We start from the raw sequence: 16,104 nt of genomic DNA, 5'->3' as shown, positions 1-16,104 counted from the left end.
CATTTTCATATGGCTGACACTATTCTTAATAGGTCACATGTGGTAAAATATTTTCCTAGATACCTTCAAAGTCTATATATGTTTATTATTTTTAATGGCTATTATTCCTTGTATTGATAAACAGTGTACTTGACTATTCACCAGCATTTTAGTATCTCCATGATTTCATTTTCACTATAATATATTCTGCAACATCTTTGTATAAACACGATTTTCAGGTGCATTATCTCAATGGAATATAATCCCAATACTGGACACCTGACACATTGCTGTAAGGAGTAAATGGTAAAGTTTGTAAAGTGCCTACCTAGCATGGCCTGCTGCACATAGAAATCTCTCAATAACTGTTAGATTTTATTATTTCTCTCTCCTAATTTAATGGGATGGATGTATAAAGAATCACAGAGCTAAAACATACTATCCTTCAGCTTTACATGCTTGGGCAAGCAGATCTAAGATGAAGAGACCCTTTCTCAAAAAGTAACAAATGACTTTCAATTCTGTCTTTATCCTTCAGTAGATGTTCATTCCATCATACTCTATTCCTATGGGTAGAAATGTTTTTGTAACAACATTTAATGAATGGCTTGTTATCCTGAACTTTAAGATCCATTGTCATTATCTGAAATTTTTATTTTTATTTTTTTTAAAGATTTTATTTATTTGACAGTGCTCATGCACAAGATGGCAGGGGTGGGCGGGGAGCAGCAGCAAGAGAGGGAAAAGCAGGCTCTCCACTGAATAGGGTTCATCCTGGGTTGATCCCAGGATCTCAGGATTATGACCTGAGCCGAAGGCAGATGCTCAAATGACCGAGACACCCAGGCGCCCCCGTATCTGAAAATTTTAAATCAGTATGTGGTAGTATGCCAATATTCTCTTTTCTACTCCATTGACAAACTTTTTCTGTTATATGCTATTTGTTAATCTCAGGGTCAGCCCATGATGACTACTATTTCCTCCTATCAATTAGGAATACTGAAATAGAAAATGTGATCCTCCCCCAACTATATTCTCTCAACAGTTTATCAAGTTCTAGGCATCCTGCTGGAATTTTTATTGACATAACATTTAAGTGTATATGTGTACATATACATATACAATATATATATACATATATACATATATATACATATATATATACATAAAATAACATCCACTTATAATTTAATCATCAATTTTGGTTGTCACTACACAGTGTATTTTCCCATTTTGGATTTCTGCTTTTATAATCATTTCCTTGACCCAGACACATATACGTTCTGTTGTTGTATACATGTATTCTCAGCTTTTATAAGTTTACGATATGCCATTTCGTTTTTACAAAACATCTATTTCAATACATTTTCACTAGCCACAAGAAATTTGAAGAGGATTCTTGCTTATAGAGGCAGTGTGAACCCTAAGCAGAGTAGAACCAACAAGATGTTTTCCCAGAAACTATATTCAGCACCTGAATATCAAATTGCCATAGCTTTCAACTGGGTCTGTGTGCATCTGTGCTTTATCCAGATTTATTTTGTGTATCCATTAGCAAGATATGTCCTAAGGTATAAGAAAAGCCTTAAAAGAGGTTATTTTTCGGGGGTCTGGGAATACTCAAAATTTTTTTCCATATAAATTAATGGTAATCACTTCTTCCCTCTGTCATTTTGGCTGATGAAAGGTTTTATAGGAACACTCCACTTACTAATAATGGGGGAAACTGCATGCAATAAAAAAAACCCAAAAAAACAAAAAACAAACAAAAAAACTTGAGAATAAGCTCTTCTTTTGTCCATCCCATTTCCTGTATTTTAACAGTATCAGAATGTGCCGGAGTTTTCTTGTTTTACTACTGACCTCTATGATCTTAAGGATTTCAATTAAATTTCTTGCATTTTATGTAGGTAAGTAATATCTCTAAGATTTTTAAAAAAGGTAAAAATTTCACTTATTTTTATTCTTCATTTAGGAATGAAGGTAAAAACATTTTTTTTTTTTTTTTTTTAATTTTATTTATTTATGATAGTCACAGAAAGAGAGAGAGAGGCAGAGACACAGGCAGAGGGAGAAGCAGGCTCCATGCACCGGGAGCCCACGTGGGATTCGATCCCGGGTCTCCAGGATCGCGCCCTGGGCCAAAAGCAGGCGCCAAACCGCTGCGCCACCCAGGGATCCCAACATTCTCTAACAGAAAGGCTCCTCTATACTGTTTCAGTTTTTTTAAGTAGACTTTATAATGATTTTTAAAGAAGAATTTTTTATCCCTCAATTGCCTGTAATCATTAAGAATGGATGGAATTTGGTATCTGGTAAAGAGGATCGCTTGATGTTTGGGATATGTCAGAAATCTTTTGTGAGTGAAAGTTAATTTTCATGGGACTTCAGGTTAACTCCAGAGAAATAAATTTCTATTCTCTCTTTTTTTATTATTATTTATGATAGTCACAGAGAGAGAGAGAGAGAGGCAGAGACACAGGCAGAGGGAGAAGCAGGCTCCATGCACCGGGAGCCCGATGTGGGATTCGATCCCGGGTCTCCAGGATCGCGCCCTGGGCCAAAGGCAGGCGCCAAACCGCTGCGCCACCCAAGGATCCCAAATTTCTATTCTTTTACATTAAGTGAAAACCTGTACTTACAGGTACCATAGGCAGGCTCCCACTGCAAAGACATCATCTGAAACTTTTCCTCATCTGTGTCGACATCCAGACTGGAAAGATACTGCTTCACTTTCCTTGCCATTTGGGCATCCTCGTATAACTTTTTGGCATTAAGTAGAGAGCTGCGACGTGCCCTTTTCTTGTGTGCACCTCCTTGAACATCCAGCATGTTTGAGTTTGTGCTGCCTTGACTCAGTGACCTGTAGGAAGATGGACATCGAAATGAGGAGCAGTAAAGATGAGAATTACACATGGCAGAATGAAGATTAAAAGAATTTTGTTCTGTTAATGCTATTGCATGCTGATGTAAATGAGTTAAAAGATGAAGAGCATTAATGCAAAGTAATATGGCACACATGGCTATGTTCTGAGTTTTAAGATTCGGCAAAGTGCAGAATTCAAAAGAATAAGATAACAATCTCCCCTCTACCCAGTCCCCACCCAAGCAATAAATTCCATCAGATCTGTTTGCACCTACACAACCCATGGCAAGACTGTGATAAGTAAACTGTGATCCAGAGGCCATCCGCACTCTGAAAAGATGGCAAGAGACTGGGTCACAACAAGTGCATCCTTAGCCAGATCTCTGAACCAAGGATTCTTCAGCAAGGGAGTTTCTAGAGCAGCTCTGCTTTTTTGTGCTGCGTTGGGCATACCACAGCCATTACCATTTCTGTCTGCAGCAGGCCCACTATGAGTATGCTAACCAATTTTACTGGTAAGCAGATTTTGGCCAAACTTCAAAAAGAACAACTGATAGGAAAAATAAGCATTTATACTCAATTCAATAAAGTCGGAGACCAGAGGTAATAGAAAGCTACTCTCCTCCTCATGCATGGAATGGTTAGGCAATATGTGGTTCTAGAACTGATGATCTGAGACTTGGGATCTTTCTTTGCAACACCTCTATGATGGAACTGCAAGCCAGGAAGAAATAATGACAGTTCAAGCAAGCTATAGCTTCACCCGACTCTCCTCTTTTTGGCAAAAACCTCATTCTATAATGACCACATCTAGAACCAATGGAAAAATAGCACGATGTTATTAGTCCTTTCTAATAAGGCTAGAAACATAAGGTTCTTAAATGATTTTTATCCTAAATGAAGTTCCCATTCTAAAATAATAAAGCTATCTATGGGTTCTTCTAAACTGCTCTCATTTTTATTCCTAAGTATTCTAAATGCATACACCACAACCCTAGAACAATTTGTTCTTCACTGCTCACATACTATTGAAAACAGACATTAAAATCCTAATGTTTTCTTTGTAAATTAAGTGAAACAAAGTTGTAAAAGTGTTATAGTATTTTTTTCTTTCACCATGTTAAGATCTTTGGAATAGGATATGGCTCCACATTTGAAAGCAACTTTCGACTGCTACTTGTCAGGCAGAAACCGTGACATGGTTATCACTAGCTTCACATACAGTAACTTCAAAACTTACAGAATGGTTGGGAAGAAAATCCAATGACATGAATGAATTACCCTTTTAATCTCCAGTAACCAAATGATCATAAGAAGGTAGTAAATCTAACAAGTTCAACAACATTTCTCAAGCAGCTGTCAAAAGGAGACTAGCTCTAAATATCCACAAACCCAAGCTAAGAGTCCAGCACCAGAAGCTTTTACTTCCTTAATGGCTTGTTTTAAGAAATCATGCATCATCAACACAGTTGACAGCACAAATGAGAATACTGTGCAGGGAAAAAAATCCTCAGAAACTACTCACTGAGAAGATTCATATTCTAAATATGAAGAAGTCTGAGATCTAAATAAACCAATTTAATATGCTCACATATTTCTTTTAATGAATGCAAAAGGGTATTATAAAAATATCTAAGTTTACATAAGAGCTCTTTTAATAAGCATAAAGTAAAAATATTTAGTGGTAAGAAGGCACTGAAGTGATTTTCCTAGTGGTACATCAAATAATAATGTATCCAACAAATGAAGATATCTTAGATTCAAATAAATGCAGTAAAATCAAGTGCCAACATTTACGAGCAAAGTTTAATACAAATATTTTAATAAGTTTTCCTCTAACGACATCCCCCCAAAAAAGGCGTCCACAAATCTAGAATACATACAAAATTCTAATAACTAAAGACATTTTAATAAGTGACAAAAAATGTCTTCTACACGACTTTCCAAAACAACACACCAAGATGTAAGAATAAAAATACATAGCATCTGCAACCATCATTCAATACAACCCTAAAACTGAACAATGAATGTTACTTAAGTCATTCAACACCCCAAATTCCCACTAGGATGTACTGACCAAGTATTCTTTGTAACAGTAATGCCAGGAATCAATTTCTATATTTGGTGAGAAAAACCAGAAAAGACCAAGACATAAATGTGAAATACAGAAGAAAACGCATGAGAAACACAAAGAGAAGGAAGAACGTAGAAGGGAAATTCAAGTTCACCAAACTTCAACAGAAAACAAGATCACAAATAAGACAAGACTCAAGTTCAAGTGAGTGGCTCACAAAAAAAAAAAAAAAAAAAAAATCCTTTTTTCATGTAATAAAAGCATCCATCTAACTTCATGTTTCACTATATATAGTCTTAAAATAACAAAATCCTTCATAGGTAATCTCTTCATTCACAAAAACCATTTATTTCTTCATCTAAAAATAAAAGGACTACATAGATGATTTATAAGGTCCTAAACAGTCTATGATTCTAAATAGATAACCATATAAAAGCAGAGATCTGAAAAGACCTGAACAACAAAAAGTGGCAGTTTCTGACGTGTTAGTTTTTTTTAATGTAAACTCTACCCCCCAACTTGGGGGCTTGAACTCACAGCTCCAAGACCAAGAGTTGCTTGCTTTACAGACTGAGCTGGCTAGGTACTCCTGATTGTATTACAGTTAAAAGAGGTAAGGGAGCTTCTTATTAAAAACGGTAGAAATTTAAAATAAAATTCAACCAATGTTATATTGTCTCTCATGGTGTTAGTGGATCTGAGGAATTAAAACCATCTTCTATTTCAATTATTTCTAACTGAATTTTATAGTATAGTTTGGATAAGGGCTGCCTCTTTTTGAAAAACATGAAAACATAACCTTAATAAACAAACTTCATCCATTTTTTCTTCTTACGTATTTATTTTTTATAAAATACGTCATCTGAAGAAGCTTTTTTTAAAAACAGGCTCCATGTCCAACATGGGGCTTGAATTCATGTCCCTGAGATCAAGAGTCACATGCTCTACTGACTGAACCAGCCAGGCATCCCAACATACAGCATTTGAGAAAAAGAAAATAGCATGGACTCTGGAATTAGACTCCCTCGGTCTCTTATCCACCATTAGGGAGCTGTAAGAATTTAGACAAGTCTATCTTCCCTGTCTGCACCATGGCAACAACAGTATTTATCTAACAGTATGGATGGAGAATTCAGTAATTCATTTAAAGTGCTTAGAAAAATATATGGCACAGAGCAAGCACACACCAAATATTCACTATAATCATCATTTAACTGACCCTGCTAAATTAAAATCTACAAGGGACTTATGGGACATCAACAATAGCAAAGTAAAGGGTGGGGGGGGGGAGCTAGCTCTATCACTACCTTCTCCTTGTTAGCAAAAGGCATTTGTCAGGAATGTAGGTTGACAGGGTTAATAGAACGCATGCTATTTTATGTGCGTGCATTAATGAACAGGATGCAGTATATGTTAAGAGTCGTACAATCTTCATTTCAGTTGCATTCATCTCTACACTTACCCCAGACTCCGCCACCTCTTCTTCCTGTAAGCAAGAGCCACAAACATTGAAGCATGGGTTTGAATAGGAAAGCACAGAAAAAAGACAACAGTTGAGAGTCAGGGAAACTATGGAGACAGAATAGAACAGAAAAATATTACTAAGAAAAAAATGGAAGTTAACAGTAAAATGACTTTAATGGAATGCAGAGGGGTAAAATGAATTATGGTATGTACCGAAGGTCAACAAACCCACAATATTCTTTAAAATATGCTTTTAGACTAATTGTATTTCTAATATCTAATCTGTATCACAGGCTTACGTTCATAAGAAACTTAAGAAAAAACATGTACTTATTATAAATTGTGAATTTAAAGTTTTTAGGGAAGGAAACCTTAAATTAAAGGAGAGAATTTTTAAATATTTTTTTGAAAGGATTTTTAAGCCACTCATTTAAGTGATAGGATGAAATGACAAAGATCATGAAGATTCATGTGATTTCTAAGGACAGAAATTTCTCTTGATGATGTACTTTACAAGAATTTTGACCAGCAAATCTATGTAAAATTTAAGTAAAATGTATCATCAGAATAAGATACTGCATTTCCTTACAATTAGACTGAACAAAGATTTTGGTTTTTATTTTTATCTGTCTTTGTTCCCCACTGGCTTCAGTGCACCAGGCTTGCACCCACTATGCTCCAGTGGCAAGGTGGCCCAAGACTATGTTTTCAGTTAGCAAACTGGTTTTAGAATGAAGAGGTTACTTTGTTTACACTAGATAATACACACCACAAAATGGACAATTACCTACTTAAAGAAAGAGTACATTTCAGTACTGGCTGACAAAGAAAACAGATTCAGGAAAATTCAGTCCATTTCAATTTGTCCAATCTAATTCTAAATGTTTCCTTTTCCCCTAAACTATATTCTACTTAACTCAGGCCGTTCCCCAGAAAATAGCCAAGTTTATTCATTTGCTCCTTAGGATTTTCCTCCTTTGTTCATTTTTGAAGCACAGGTGGTACTCATTATTTACTGGTCTGGTAAGGGCACAAATTCATTCTGTCTTCAGGAAGGAGAGTGCTAACATACAAATGGAGGTGGGTCCACGTAAGACAACAGGGAGTGGTGGGGCCACTATACAGAAACATGCAACAAAAGCAAAAACTTAAAAGAACAAAAAAACCAACAAACTCTCCTCCAGGTTTGCTTTGGTCCCTGGTTCTTAGTGTATTCTGCTTCTACACTGTTGAGCAATGACATGTCTCATTACATGTAGTGATTCGTAAGGGCAGAGTGGGATTACCCAAGAAGAGAACAGCTGACACACTCCCTTCGTCCATATTCAGAGGATCTCTACACTAGAGCAACCATCAGATCAACTACTTACAAAAACAATGACTCCTAAACACTAATTTAAATAAGACAAAACAAAAAACTTATCCTGACACACACTGATTACAAAAACTCCACCTATGATTTTTAAAGTGTTTTTTTGTTTTCTTTGCAGACCATATTTTTTTAAGCCAAAGGAACTGCTCTTGCCTTCATTGTTATTTCATTTTGAAAAGTCTTATGTACTGAAGCTATACACAAGCTATACACTGAAAGTATATACATAGGCCAAGAAGCAAATAGGCCCCCTAGATAAAAACCCTAGAATATAATGACCCTGAAAATATAAAAATTACTGAGAACTGCCTGATAACACACTTTCTGTAAGTTTTATATAGTTTCAGAAGACTTTGTTACTACCTTAAAAATCAATTTTAAAAAGCATCCTTAGAAGTTAATATGGAATACAAATAACATCTTCTATTTTTATTAATGATGGAACATGCTTAAATTTGCACTTTCTAATTTCTGTTAAAGTACTTACATTCAAATAAACATAGCTTGAGGAAAAGAATACATCTTAAAAGAATAAAGAAGACTTACACAGAAATAGAACTTTAAAAATATTTAGTAAAAATAAAAGACATGTGCAGACTACTACTTTACAAATTAAGTTGAAAACCAGAAAAGCATATGTCCTCTGTGATAACTTCAGTAAGGGTCAGCAATTTTCTTATATTTAAGTTAGTTATTTAACATAACAATAACAATACAGAATTATCTACATATTGCAAAAAAGTAATACAGAACCAGGGTTCAAATCTCAGCAAATTACATAATCCTGGGCAAGTTACCTAACTACCCTGAGCATCAGTTTCTTCAGATGTAAAAAGGAAACTTCATACCACTTACCTTTAAGGGGTACCATGATAAATTATCACTTGTAACTGACTTGTGTATAACAAATGGGAGATGGTTACTAAATGACAAATATTATTGTTTTATCACTTAATGCCACTCTAATACTTTTATACACTTCAATCCCATACCTCTGTCGAAACATCATAGCTGGGTCCATGTTAGCAGAAGTCATTCGAACAACCTGACGGATCTCCTTGGCAATCATTCTTAGCTTCTCAAAATTCACTAAACCATCTACTTTGGAGTCATTTCCTATGGGATAAAAGCAACTCTTTGTCAAAAAACTATATAAAGGTAACAGAAGTCAAGTTTTCCTTGAGGGCAAAAATTAGAACATTCTTTATCAAACTGCCACTTCTGTTTTCTTTTTTTGTTTTTGTTTTTGTTTTTAAGAGAAGGAAGGAGGAGTTTGGGAGGGGCAGAGTAAGAGAAAGAATCTCAAGCAGGCTCCATGCCCAGCAAAGATCCTGATGTGGGGCTTGATCCCACAACTCTGAGATCATGACCCGAGCTAAAAACAAGAGTCAGACTATCAATTGAGTGAATCATATATATATGATTTAACACTACTGTCAAGGAATGAACTATTGAGAGGAATTCTATTCCTATGGGAGCAGTGATTATGAATACTGGAAGGTAATAAGCTACTTAGTTTCTAAAATCAATTTCATGATGTTACAGGCACACCTATAAAATGTGCACCTCCTTAAATCTTACTCTCCAGATGCTCAGCCCACCCTCAGGCAGGTACCTGCATCTGCTCTTTTGGGCAGCAGCATATAGCACTTGAAAACTTAGGTTTTAGCCAGGGGTCACAAAGAGTGACCTATAGGCTTAATTAATCCATTAAGTTTTCTTGATCTAAAATACTTTTAAGGGCAGCTCCGGTGGCGCCAGTGGTTTAGCGCCGCCTGCAGTCCAGGGTGTGATCCTGGAGACCGGGGATCGAGTCCCACATCAGGCTCCTTGCATGGACCCTGCTTCTCCCTCTGCCTGTGTCTCTGCATCTCTCTCTCTCTCTGTGTCTCTCATGAATAAATAAAATCTTTAAAAAAATACTTTTAAAAATTGCTAAATAAGTTGTCAACATTGAAAACTTCTGACTGCTCTTAAAAAAAGGAAGGGTTCTAGTTTTTGATTTAGGAATAGCAATTATTAGTTAAATTAAGAGGTGGCTGACTCACAGAGTAAACTTTCTAGCCTGCCATTCATCCACCTTCTCTTTCCAAAATCTAAATTTACAATTCTTACTTGCATCAACTAACACAAATTTCCTTGCTCAAAAGTCCTTCTTTAATTTTTACTTCTGTTAAGTAGGGCTCTGAGGGAAAATTCACAGGACTTTCAAAATGATCTACTTTTCTTTGCAGAAAGTAGGTATGAGACCAAACTTAGCCCATCTGATGGCTTACCAAGTTCAGACTACAAGGCAAAAAAAAAAAAAAAGAAAAAAGAAAGAAAAAAAAAGTATGTTCAAAAGACAATGTGAATGTCTATAGAAGTGTTTCTTTTTCATGCCTGACTTCAACAGTTAGTGTTACCCCACTTATCTACTGTGGTAGCCCCTGAAATGCCTCTGTGGAACTCCAAGTCCCTAAAGACAAGTTTGAGAACCTAGTGAGTCTGAAACACAGCATGGTCTCCCTCCTCATAGTAAACAGAACCTATACATTGAACATATGAATTGTTCAGGTTCTCAATATGTGAGTTGGAAACAAAATAATCACCAAAAGTACTTTTCAAGTCACATAAACATATTCTGAGGGAGCAAGTTAGAAAGATATGATCTGAAGCCTATCACAGTACTTCCTTATGAAAAAGGAGTGGTAATGAGAAGGGCCAGTAAGATTAAGTAATTAGAACAAGCCTTGTGCTAAGAATAATTAGAAAAATTGAGCAAAACCAGAAAAAAACAAGTATTTTAGGGGCATCAAAAAGCTATCAAGGCTGTGTAGATTTTGAAAAGGAATAAAGATCAGGGGAAGGTTTACCATTTCCTGGTGCTTGATCCTAGGGGCATCTACTGATTCAGAAAAGGCAGATGACAAGCTTAAAAAACTAAGCAGTGCCACCTCAACTTATAAGATTAGAGGAAAACAACTTAAGTCCTGGTAAACCTCCAATGCTTTAGGTTGGGATCCTGAAGAGCTATCCTGGGATTAAGGATGAACTAAATGTGACTAGGATACAAGTTCAGCATTAAATTATCTCCAAATGTGAAAAGGGATTAAGGTGACTTTTGGGTTGCTAGCATACCTAGCTGTCTGACAAAAGTAAGCTTTAATTCTCTCTGGAGGAATGGAACATCATTTTAGAGACTTTAACTATGTTAAATATGTACAAAGATACAGGAAACAGCATTGAGAACTCTGGCAGAGAATATAAAGATAAAAAAATGTAAATTATAAACGTGACCAAAAAGAAAAAATAAAAACCTCATAAAGCACAAGAACTGGAACTAGGAAGTCACTGATATTTTGAATAGTAAATTACATATACTTAAAGAAAGAACTAATAAATTGGAAGAAAATATCCAGAATGAAACTTGGTAAAAAGATAAGAAACAGAGAAGAGGGTGTAAGACAATACAGGCAGTCATTAGGTCTAACAGAGATGAAATCAAAATCCCTAAAGCAGAAGTTGGAAGACAAAAGGTGAAAAATCTGAAGGTGAAATGAAAGAGAATTTTCAGAACTCATGAAAAATTACAAAACAGAGCTTTCAAAACATCTTACCAACAAATCAGGACTAAGAGAAAACCCAAAATGCCACACCTAGTTACGTCATTGCAAAACTAGAGGGAAAAAGAGAGACAAAGATAAGAGAAAGTTATAAGGCAGCTTTTGGAAAAAGGGCAGACTACAGTCACAGGAACAGCAGGTAAGACTGATGATTGACTTAGTATCAACAATGAAAGCCACGACACAATGGAATAGTCTCTTACACTGTTCAAAGAAGACAACTGCCCATCAAAATTATGCCTTAAAAATTAATATGAAGACATTTTTAGATAAAAGAAATTAAGATATTTCATCATGAGCACACTTACACTTAAATAAATCATAACTAGAGTTCTACAGGAAGAAAAAAACCCAACCCCACGGAATTAATTTACTTTACTAGAACAAATACCATAGACAAAAATTAATTCAAGAAGATTGTTGATAAAACAGTAAAAAATCAGTAACTTAGGCTTTTAAAACTAAGAATGTGCTGTTCTTCAAAAGCTAGCCTTGACTCAAAAGGTAAGTCATATTACACCCAGGATTTATAAGAAATACTTAAAAATATTTTCAACAAAAGAGACAACCTGATTAAAAAAATACAGAAGAAACCTGAACTGATAACCACATAAATATATGAAAGGGTGCTCAAACTCATTAGTAATTGGGGAAATACAAAGGAAACCACACCACTATTGAAATGGGTAAAGAAGAATGAATTTACCAGGTGTTGCACTTTAGTACATAATGCCAAACCCTTTCCTAAGGTTGACTGTATGAATATCAGATCCATAAATCCCACCTTGAATGATATGAGTACTCAAAGCAGCATTATTCATAATAGTTGAACAGTGGAAAACTGTCAAATGCTTATCAGGAGAATGGAAAAATCCACTGTGTTGCATTCAGGTAAGGAAACAGTAGTTTTGAAAATCAAGTACAGCTACATTCAAAAACATGGAAAAACCTCACAAATCTAATGTTGACCAATAAAAGTCAGAAACCAAAACCAAACCAAACCAAAATACTCTGCAATTCCACTTAGAGAAAGTGCAACAACAGATAAAACTAAATCCCAGTATGAGGAGTCAGAATAGTCCTTACTTTTGGGAGAAGAGAATGAGGGTGGTTGTTAAGGCATTTTGGTTTTGGCCAGGGTGTTGGTTACATGGGTGTTTGTTCTGTCATAATTCATTTATTTGTTCACTTGTTTTGGGCACTTCTCCATGCCTAATTACTCTACTAAGTGTTGAGTAATTCATTTTTTAAAAAGTTGGAAGGAAAAATATTACTGAACAAAGTAACAAATATGATCAGCAGTCTGATACGAGTGTAAGCCAAATTTATGTCTGAATGCATATAGTTAACACCTAAATTTGTTTTTGTCAATAAACGTGGGTTTTAATACCAAAAAGTTGCTGCATTTATAATTAGGTAAAGCTTTAGTAACATAAAAGGCTGCAAAATATATGAAATATAATAAATCACAATTCTGTGGAGTTAGCTAAAACTAAACAAGTAACTTTTATTTTTATTATTATTATTTTTTGTTTTTTTTATTTATTTATGATAGAGAGAGAGAGAGAGAGAGAGAGAGAGAGGCAGAGACATAGGCAGAGGGAGAAGCAGGCTCCATGCACTGGGAGCCCGACGTGGGATTCGATCCCGGGTCTCCAGGATTGCGCCCTGGGCCAAAGGCAGGCGCCAAACCGCTGCGCCACCCAGGGATCCCAACAAGTAACTTTTAAATACCTTCATGTAGAAATGTCATATCTTTCTTGACAACAGGGAAGAGTGGAATAATTGGAGGCTGCATGCTTTGACTACTAAGAATATTTCTATATTTTGCCATGTTTCTAGATGGATCAAAAAGGTCCTGTAGATCTTGAAGGTGTTTCTCATACTTGCTTGGTAATTTTTCCCAAGTACCTCTGAGTCGTGCTACAGATGCCAGGTTCAAGCCACTGCCAAAGATGGGAATAAAAACATTAGTAAGAGACTTGGAGGAGAGAGAAAACTCAGGACAGTAAAGCATACACCAAGTTTCTCTAATAAAGCTACAATAAGAACATATTTTTAATATTGTTGAAATGAACGGAGTAGAACCATGAAAAAAAAAAGATTCTTTGATCAGACAATAAGGCAAACTTCTTTCAGAGGAACTACATTACTTGTCTTTAATTGTATATCTGTAGCCTTTATTTTACAGCTTGCATATATGAGACATAGCACTTCCATAAAAGAGATATTTAATGTAAAAAAAACTTCAAATATCATAGTTTTGCTTATTTTATTTAGAAATAACTTTATAGAGACATTATCTACTTGAAAAAGTTTTAAGTAATGCTGAACATAACTGCTATAATAACTGAGTCAAGTTCTGGGGCTGAGGCAGCCTTCTTTTCCTGAGATTTTGTTCTCTCACATCCCTAATTCAAATACTTATCTCTAGGTTCTAATTTGTTCCTCCAAAACCTCCATATATTTGATGTCTTCTTTCTACAGGATTTTAAACTCAGCTCTCACTTGAAAAAACATTCATGCTCATTAGGCTGCAACTCCTACCTATCCCTTTTTGTCTGTACTACCACCTCCCAGATAGGCTGCCAAATGAACAGTGCATATACAATGCCTCCATTTTCTTACCAGTTAATCCCTCTATCTATTAGAGAGAGAGAGAGAGAGAGAGAGAGAGAGAGAGAGAGAGAGAGAGAGAACGGATGCACATGCAAGGAGAGAGGGAGAACCAGGCTCTTCAAGGTGCAGGGAGCCTGATATGGGGCTCGACCCTGGGACCCAGGATCATGATGTGAGCAGAAGGCAGATGCTCAACAGACTGAGCCACCCAGGTGCCCCTAATCCCTCTTTTATACTTGGTCACCTGACTTTTAGGGACACCACTGTTAAAATGTTCTCTTGGCTTCTGATTTTAAGGTATAAAGTTAAGCTATCTTTCTTCCCATTGCCTCTCAGAGATCATCCCAAATGACCATAAGGATGAGTAACAGAAATGAAAATTTAATCTCCACTTCAAGTAAGAGATATCTGTAACTCTTAACATATTAAAAGATTGCCAAAAAATAGTCAAGGTCAAATAGGAGAATGGCAAATGCTGGAAAAGAATGTCCACAACTGAAGATCTGAGCGTAAAGTTCTCCAAAGCAGGTAACTTACCCTGAAGGCAAGAATAGCAACCTCCTATCTGAAACAACACGACAGAATCCATAGGCTGATACAATGAGGCAGGGGCTGGACTGTGTTCTTTACCAGGGAGGGGCAGAGAAAGTACACAGGGTGACAGATTACCTTGATGTGAAGCAGTTTAACAGTGAGATTGGACAGAAGGTAGAAACTCTTGAGTGGTAAGCAGAGCTTAAGCTACCAATCTCCATGTGATGGAAAGAAAGGGTAAAACAATTCACATTCAAGCTCAATTCTTGCTAGCCTGGAATAATGCGCTGGATCCTCTCCCACATGAACCTTCTGTAAATACTTGGTAGAGGAAATCTCTTGTCATTCAAAAAGAAAAACAAAAAATGTATAATAGGCTGCTACAAGGAAAAACGAATAAAGAACACAAAGAAAAATGTTGCCACCAACATTTGGGACTGTACAATGACCTAGCCATGATTTCAAATGAATTAGTAAAATGAAGAACTTAATGGGCTGATATAAGAGCTTAAGAAAAATATGGTAGAAGTTGATAAAAAGAAATTAACTAGTAAAGAAAATAAATGGAAAAAATATAAAATCAACACGGAAATGAAGGCCACACTGGAACCTATAAAAGAAAAAGGAAAAAACAAAAAAGACACTGTTACAAACTGGCACAAGTGACAGTGAGTAAAGGATTAACAAAAGTAGTCAGGAGAAATGCACAGAGTTATAAAGGACTGGAGAGAAAATAATAGATATGGAAGACAGAGGAGAGCAAAAATGTTCAATAATGGGTATCCTTGAAGAAGGTAACAAAAATAATAGAACTGAAAAAATATGCAGAAGTATAACTTGAGAAAACTACAGAAACTAATCAATTTATAAACTGACTAGGCACCACAGTTCCAGAAAGCCAGATACAGCACCAAAAGAGACATAGAAACACAGATGTAAAGGTAAATGACTACAGAGACAACGACAGAGTATGGGAGTAATCTGAGAAACTAAAACAGGTATATAAAGTGCTAGTTATGGAGCCACTGTCTACAAAATTACCAAGAAATAATACCCAAGACAAGAATTTAAAGCCAAACTGTCACTTAAGTTCAAAGATAACAAAGAGACACTGAATATATTCAGCAAACAGAATTTCCACAAGACCTTCATGAAATGACCAGAAAACAAACTTTAACCAAGATCTGATTGGAGAGAGTGACTGATGTTAGCATCATGGCAGCCTAAATCAATTGCTCTTTTATCCCCCAATCCCAACAACAAAAATCTGGCATTTATCCATGAACAGTGCCTCTGTGGAAGCTGTGGGACCCAGGACCATATGCCAGGTGACCTGGGGAAAAAAAGCCTTGCCTGTAAGTGCACCGGGTAATAGGCAGACAGACTCTGGTACTGCTTCTGGAACCTACAAGAAACTGAAGTGGTTCTTGCCCCTCTTGGCTGTGATCTGGGAATGCTTGCAGAACAAGGACTTAGTCACCTAAAGAAAAGAGAGCACTTGCAGAAGTCCAGGTTTCCAGAAGAGAAGTTCCAGCACTTAGCTAGAGTAAAACAACAATAACAAGTTTGGATGCCCTCAAGTAGGTAAAAG

At 36.1% G+C, this 16,104-nt stretch overlaps 1 protein-coding gene across 29 annotated transcripts in view; it reads right to left on the bottom strand.

Annotated features, from left to right (window-relative positions):
* RAPGEF6 (Rap guanine nucleotide exchange factor 6) overlaps window positions 1-16,104 on the bottom strand; it is a 185,436-nt gene that overhangs the window by 18,710 nt on the left and 150,622 nt on the right. For 15 of the 29 annotated variants that reach the window (XM_025994964.2, XM_072731802.1, XM_072731795.1 and 12 more), the window contains 3 exons: window positions 13,095-13,306; window positions 8,748-8,871; window positions 2,622-2,842 (listed from right to left, as the gene is read on the bottom strand). In XM_025994964.2, coding sequence (XP_025850749.2) covers window positions 2,622-2,842; window positions 8,748-8,871; window positions 13,095-13,306 — 557 coding nt within the window. Of the gene's footprint in view, window positions 1-2,621; window positions 2,843-6,381; window positions 6,406-8,747; window positions 8,872-13,094; window positions 13,307-16,104 lie in introns of all 29 variants that reach the window. The other 14 variants (XM_025994963.2, XM_072731807.1, XM_025994966.2 and 11 more) reach the window with 1 other exon arrangement.

The sequence above is a fragment of the Vulpes vulpes genome, chromosome 12 (genome assembly GCF_048418805.1).
Source record: "Vulpes vulpes isolate BD-2025 chromosome 12, VulVul3, whole genome shotgun sequence".
Classification (NCBI taxonomy): domain Eukaryota; kingdom Metazoa; phylum Chordata; class Mammalia; order Carnivora; family Canidae; genus Vulpes; species Vulpes vulpes.
Note: the sequence above shows the minus strand (reverse complement) of the source record. Positions and strands in the feature narration are given on the sequence as shown.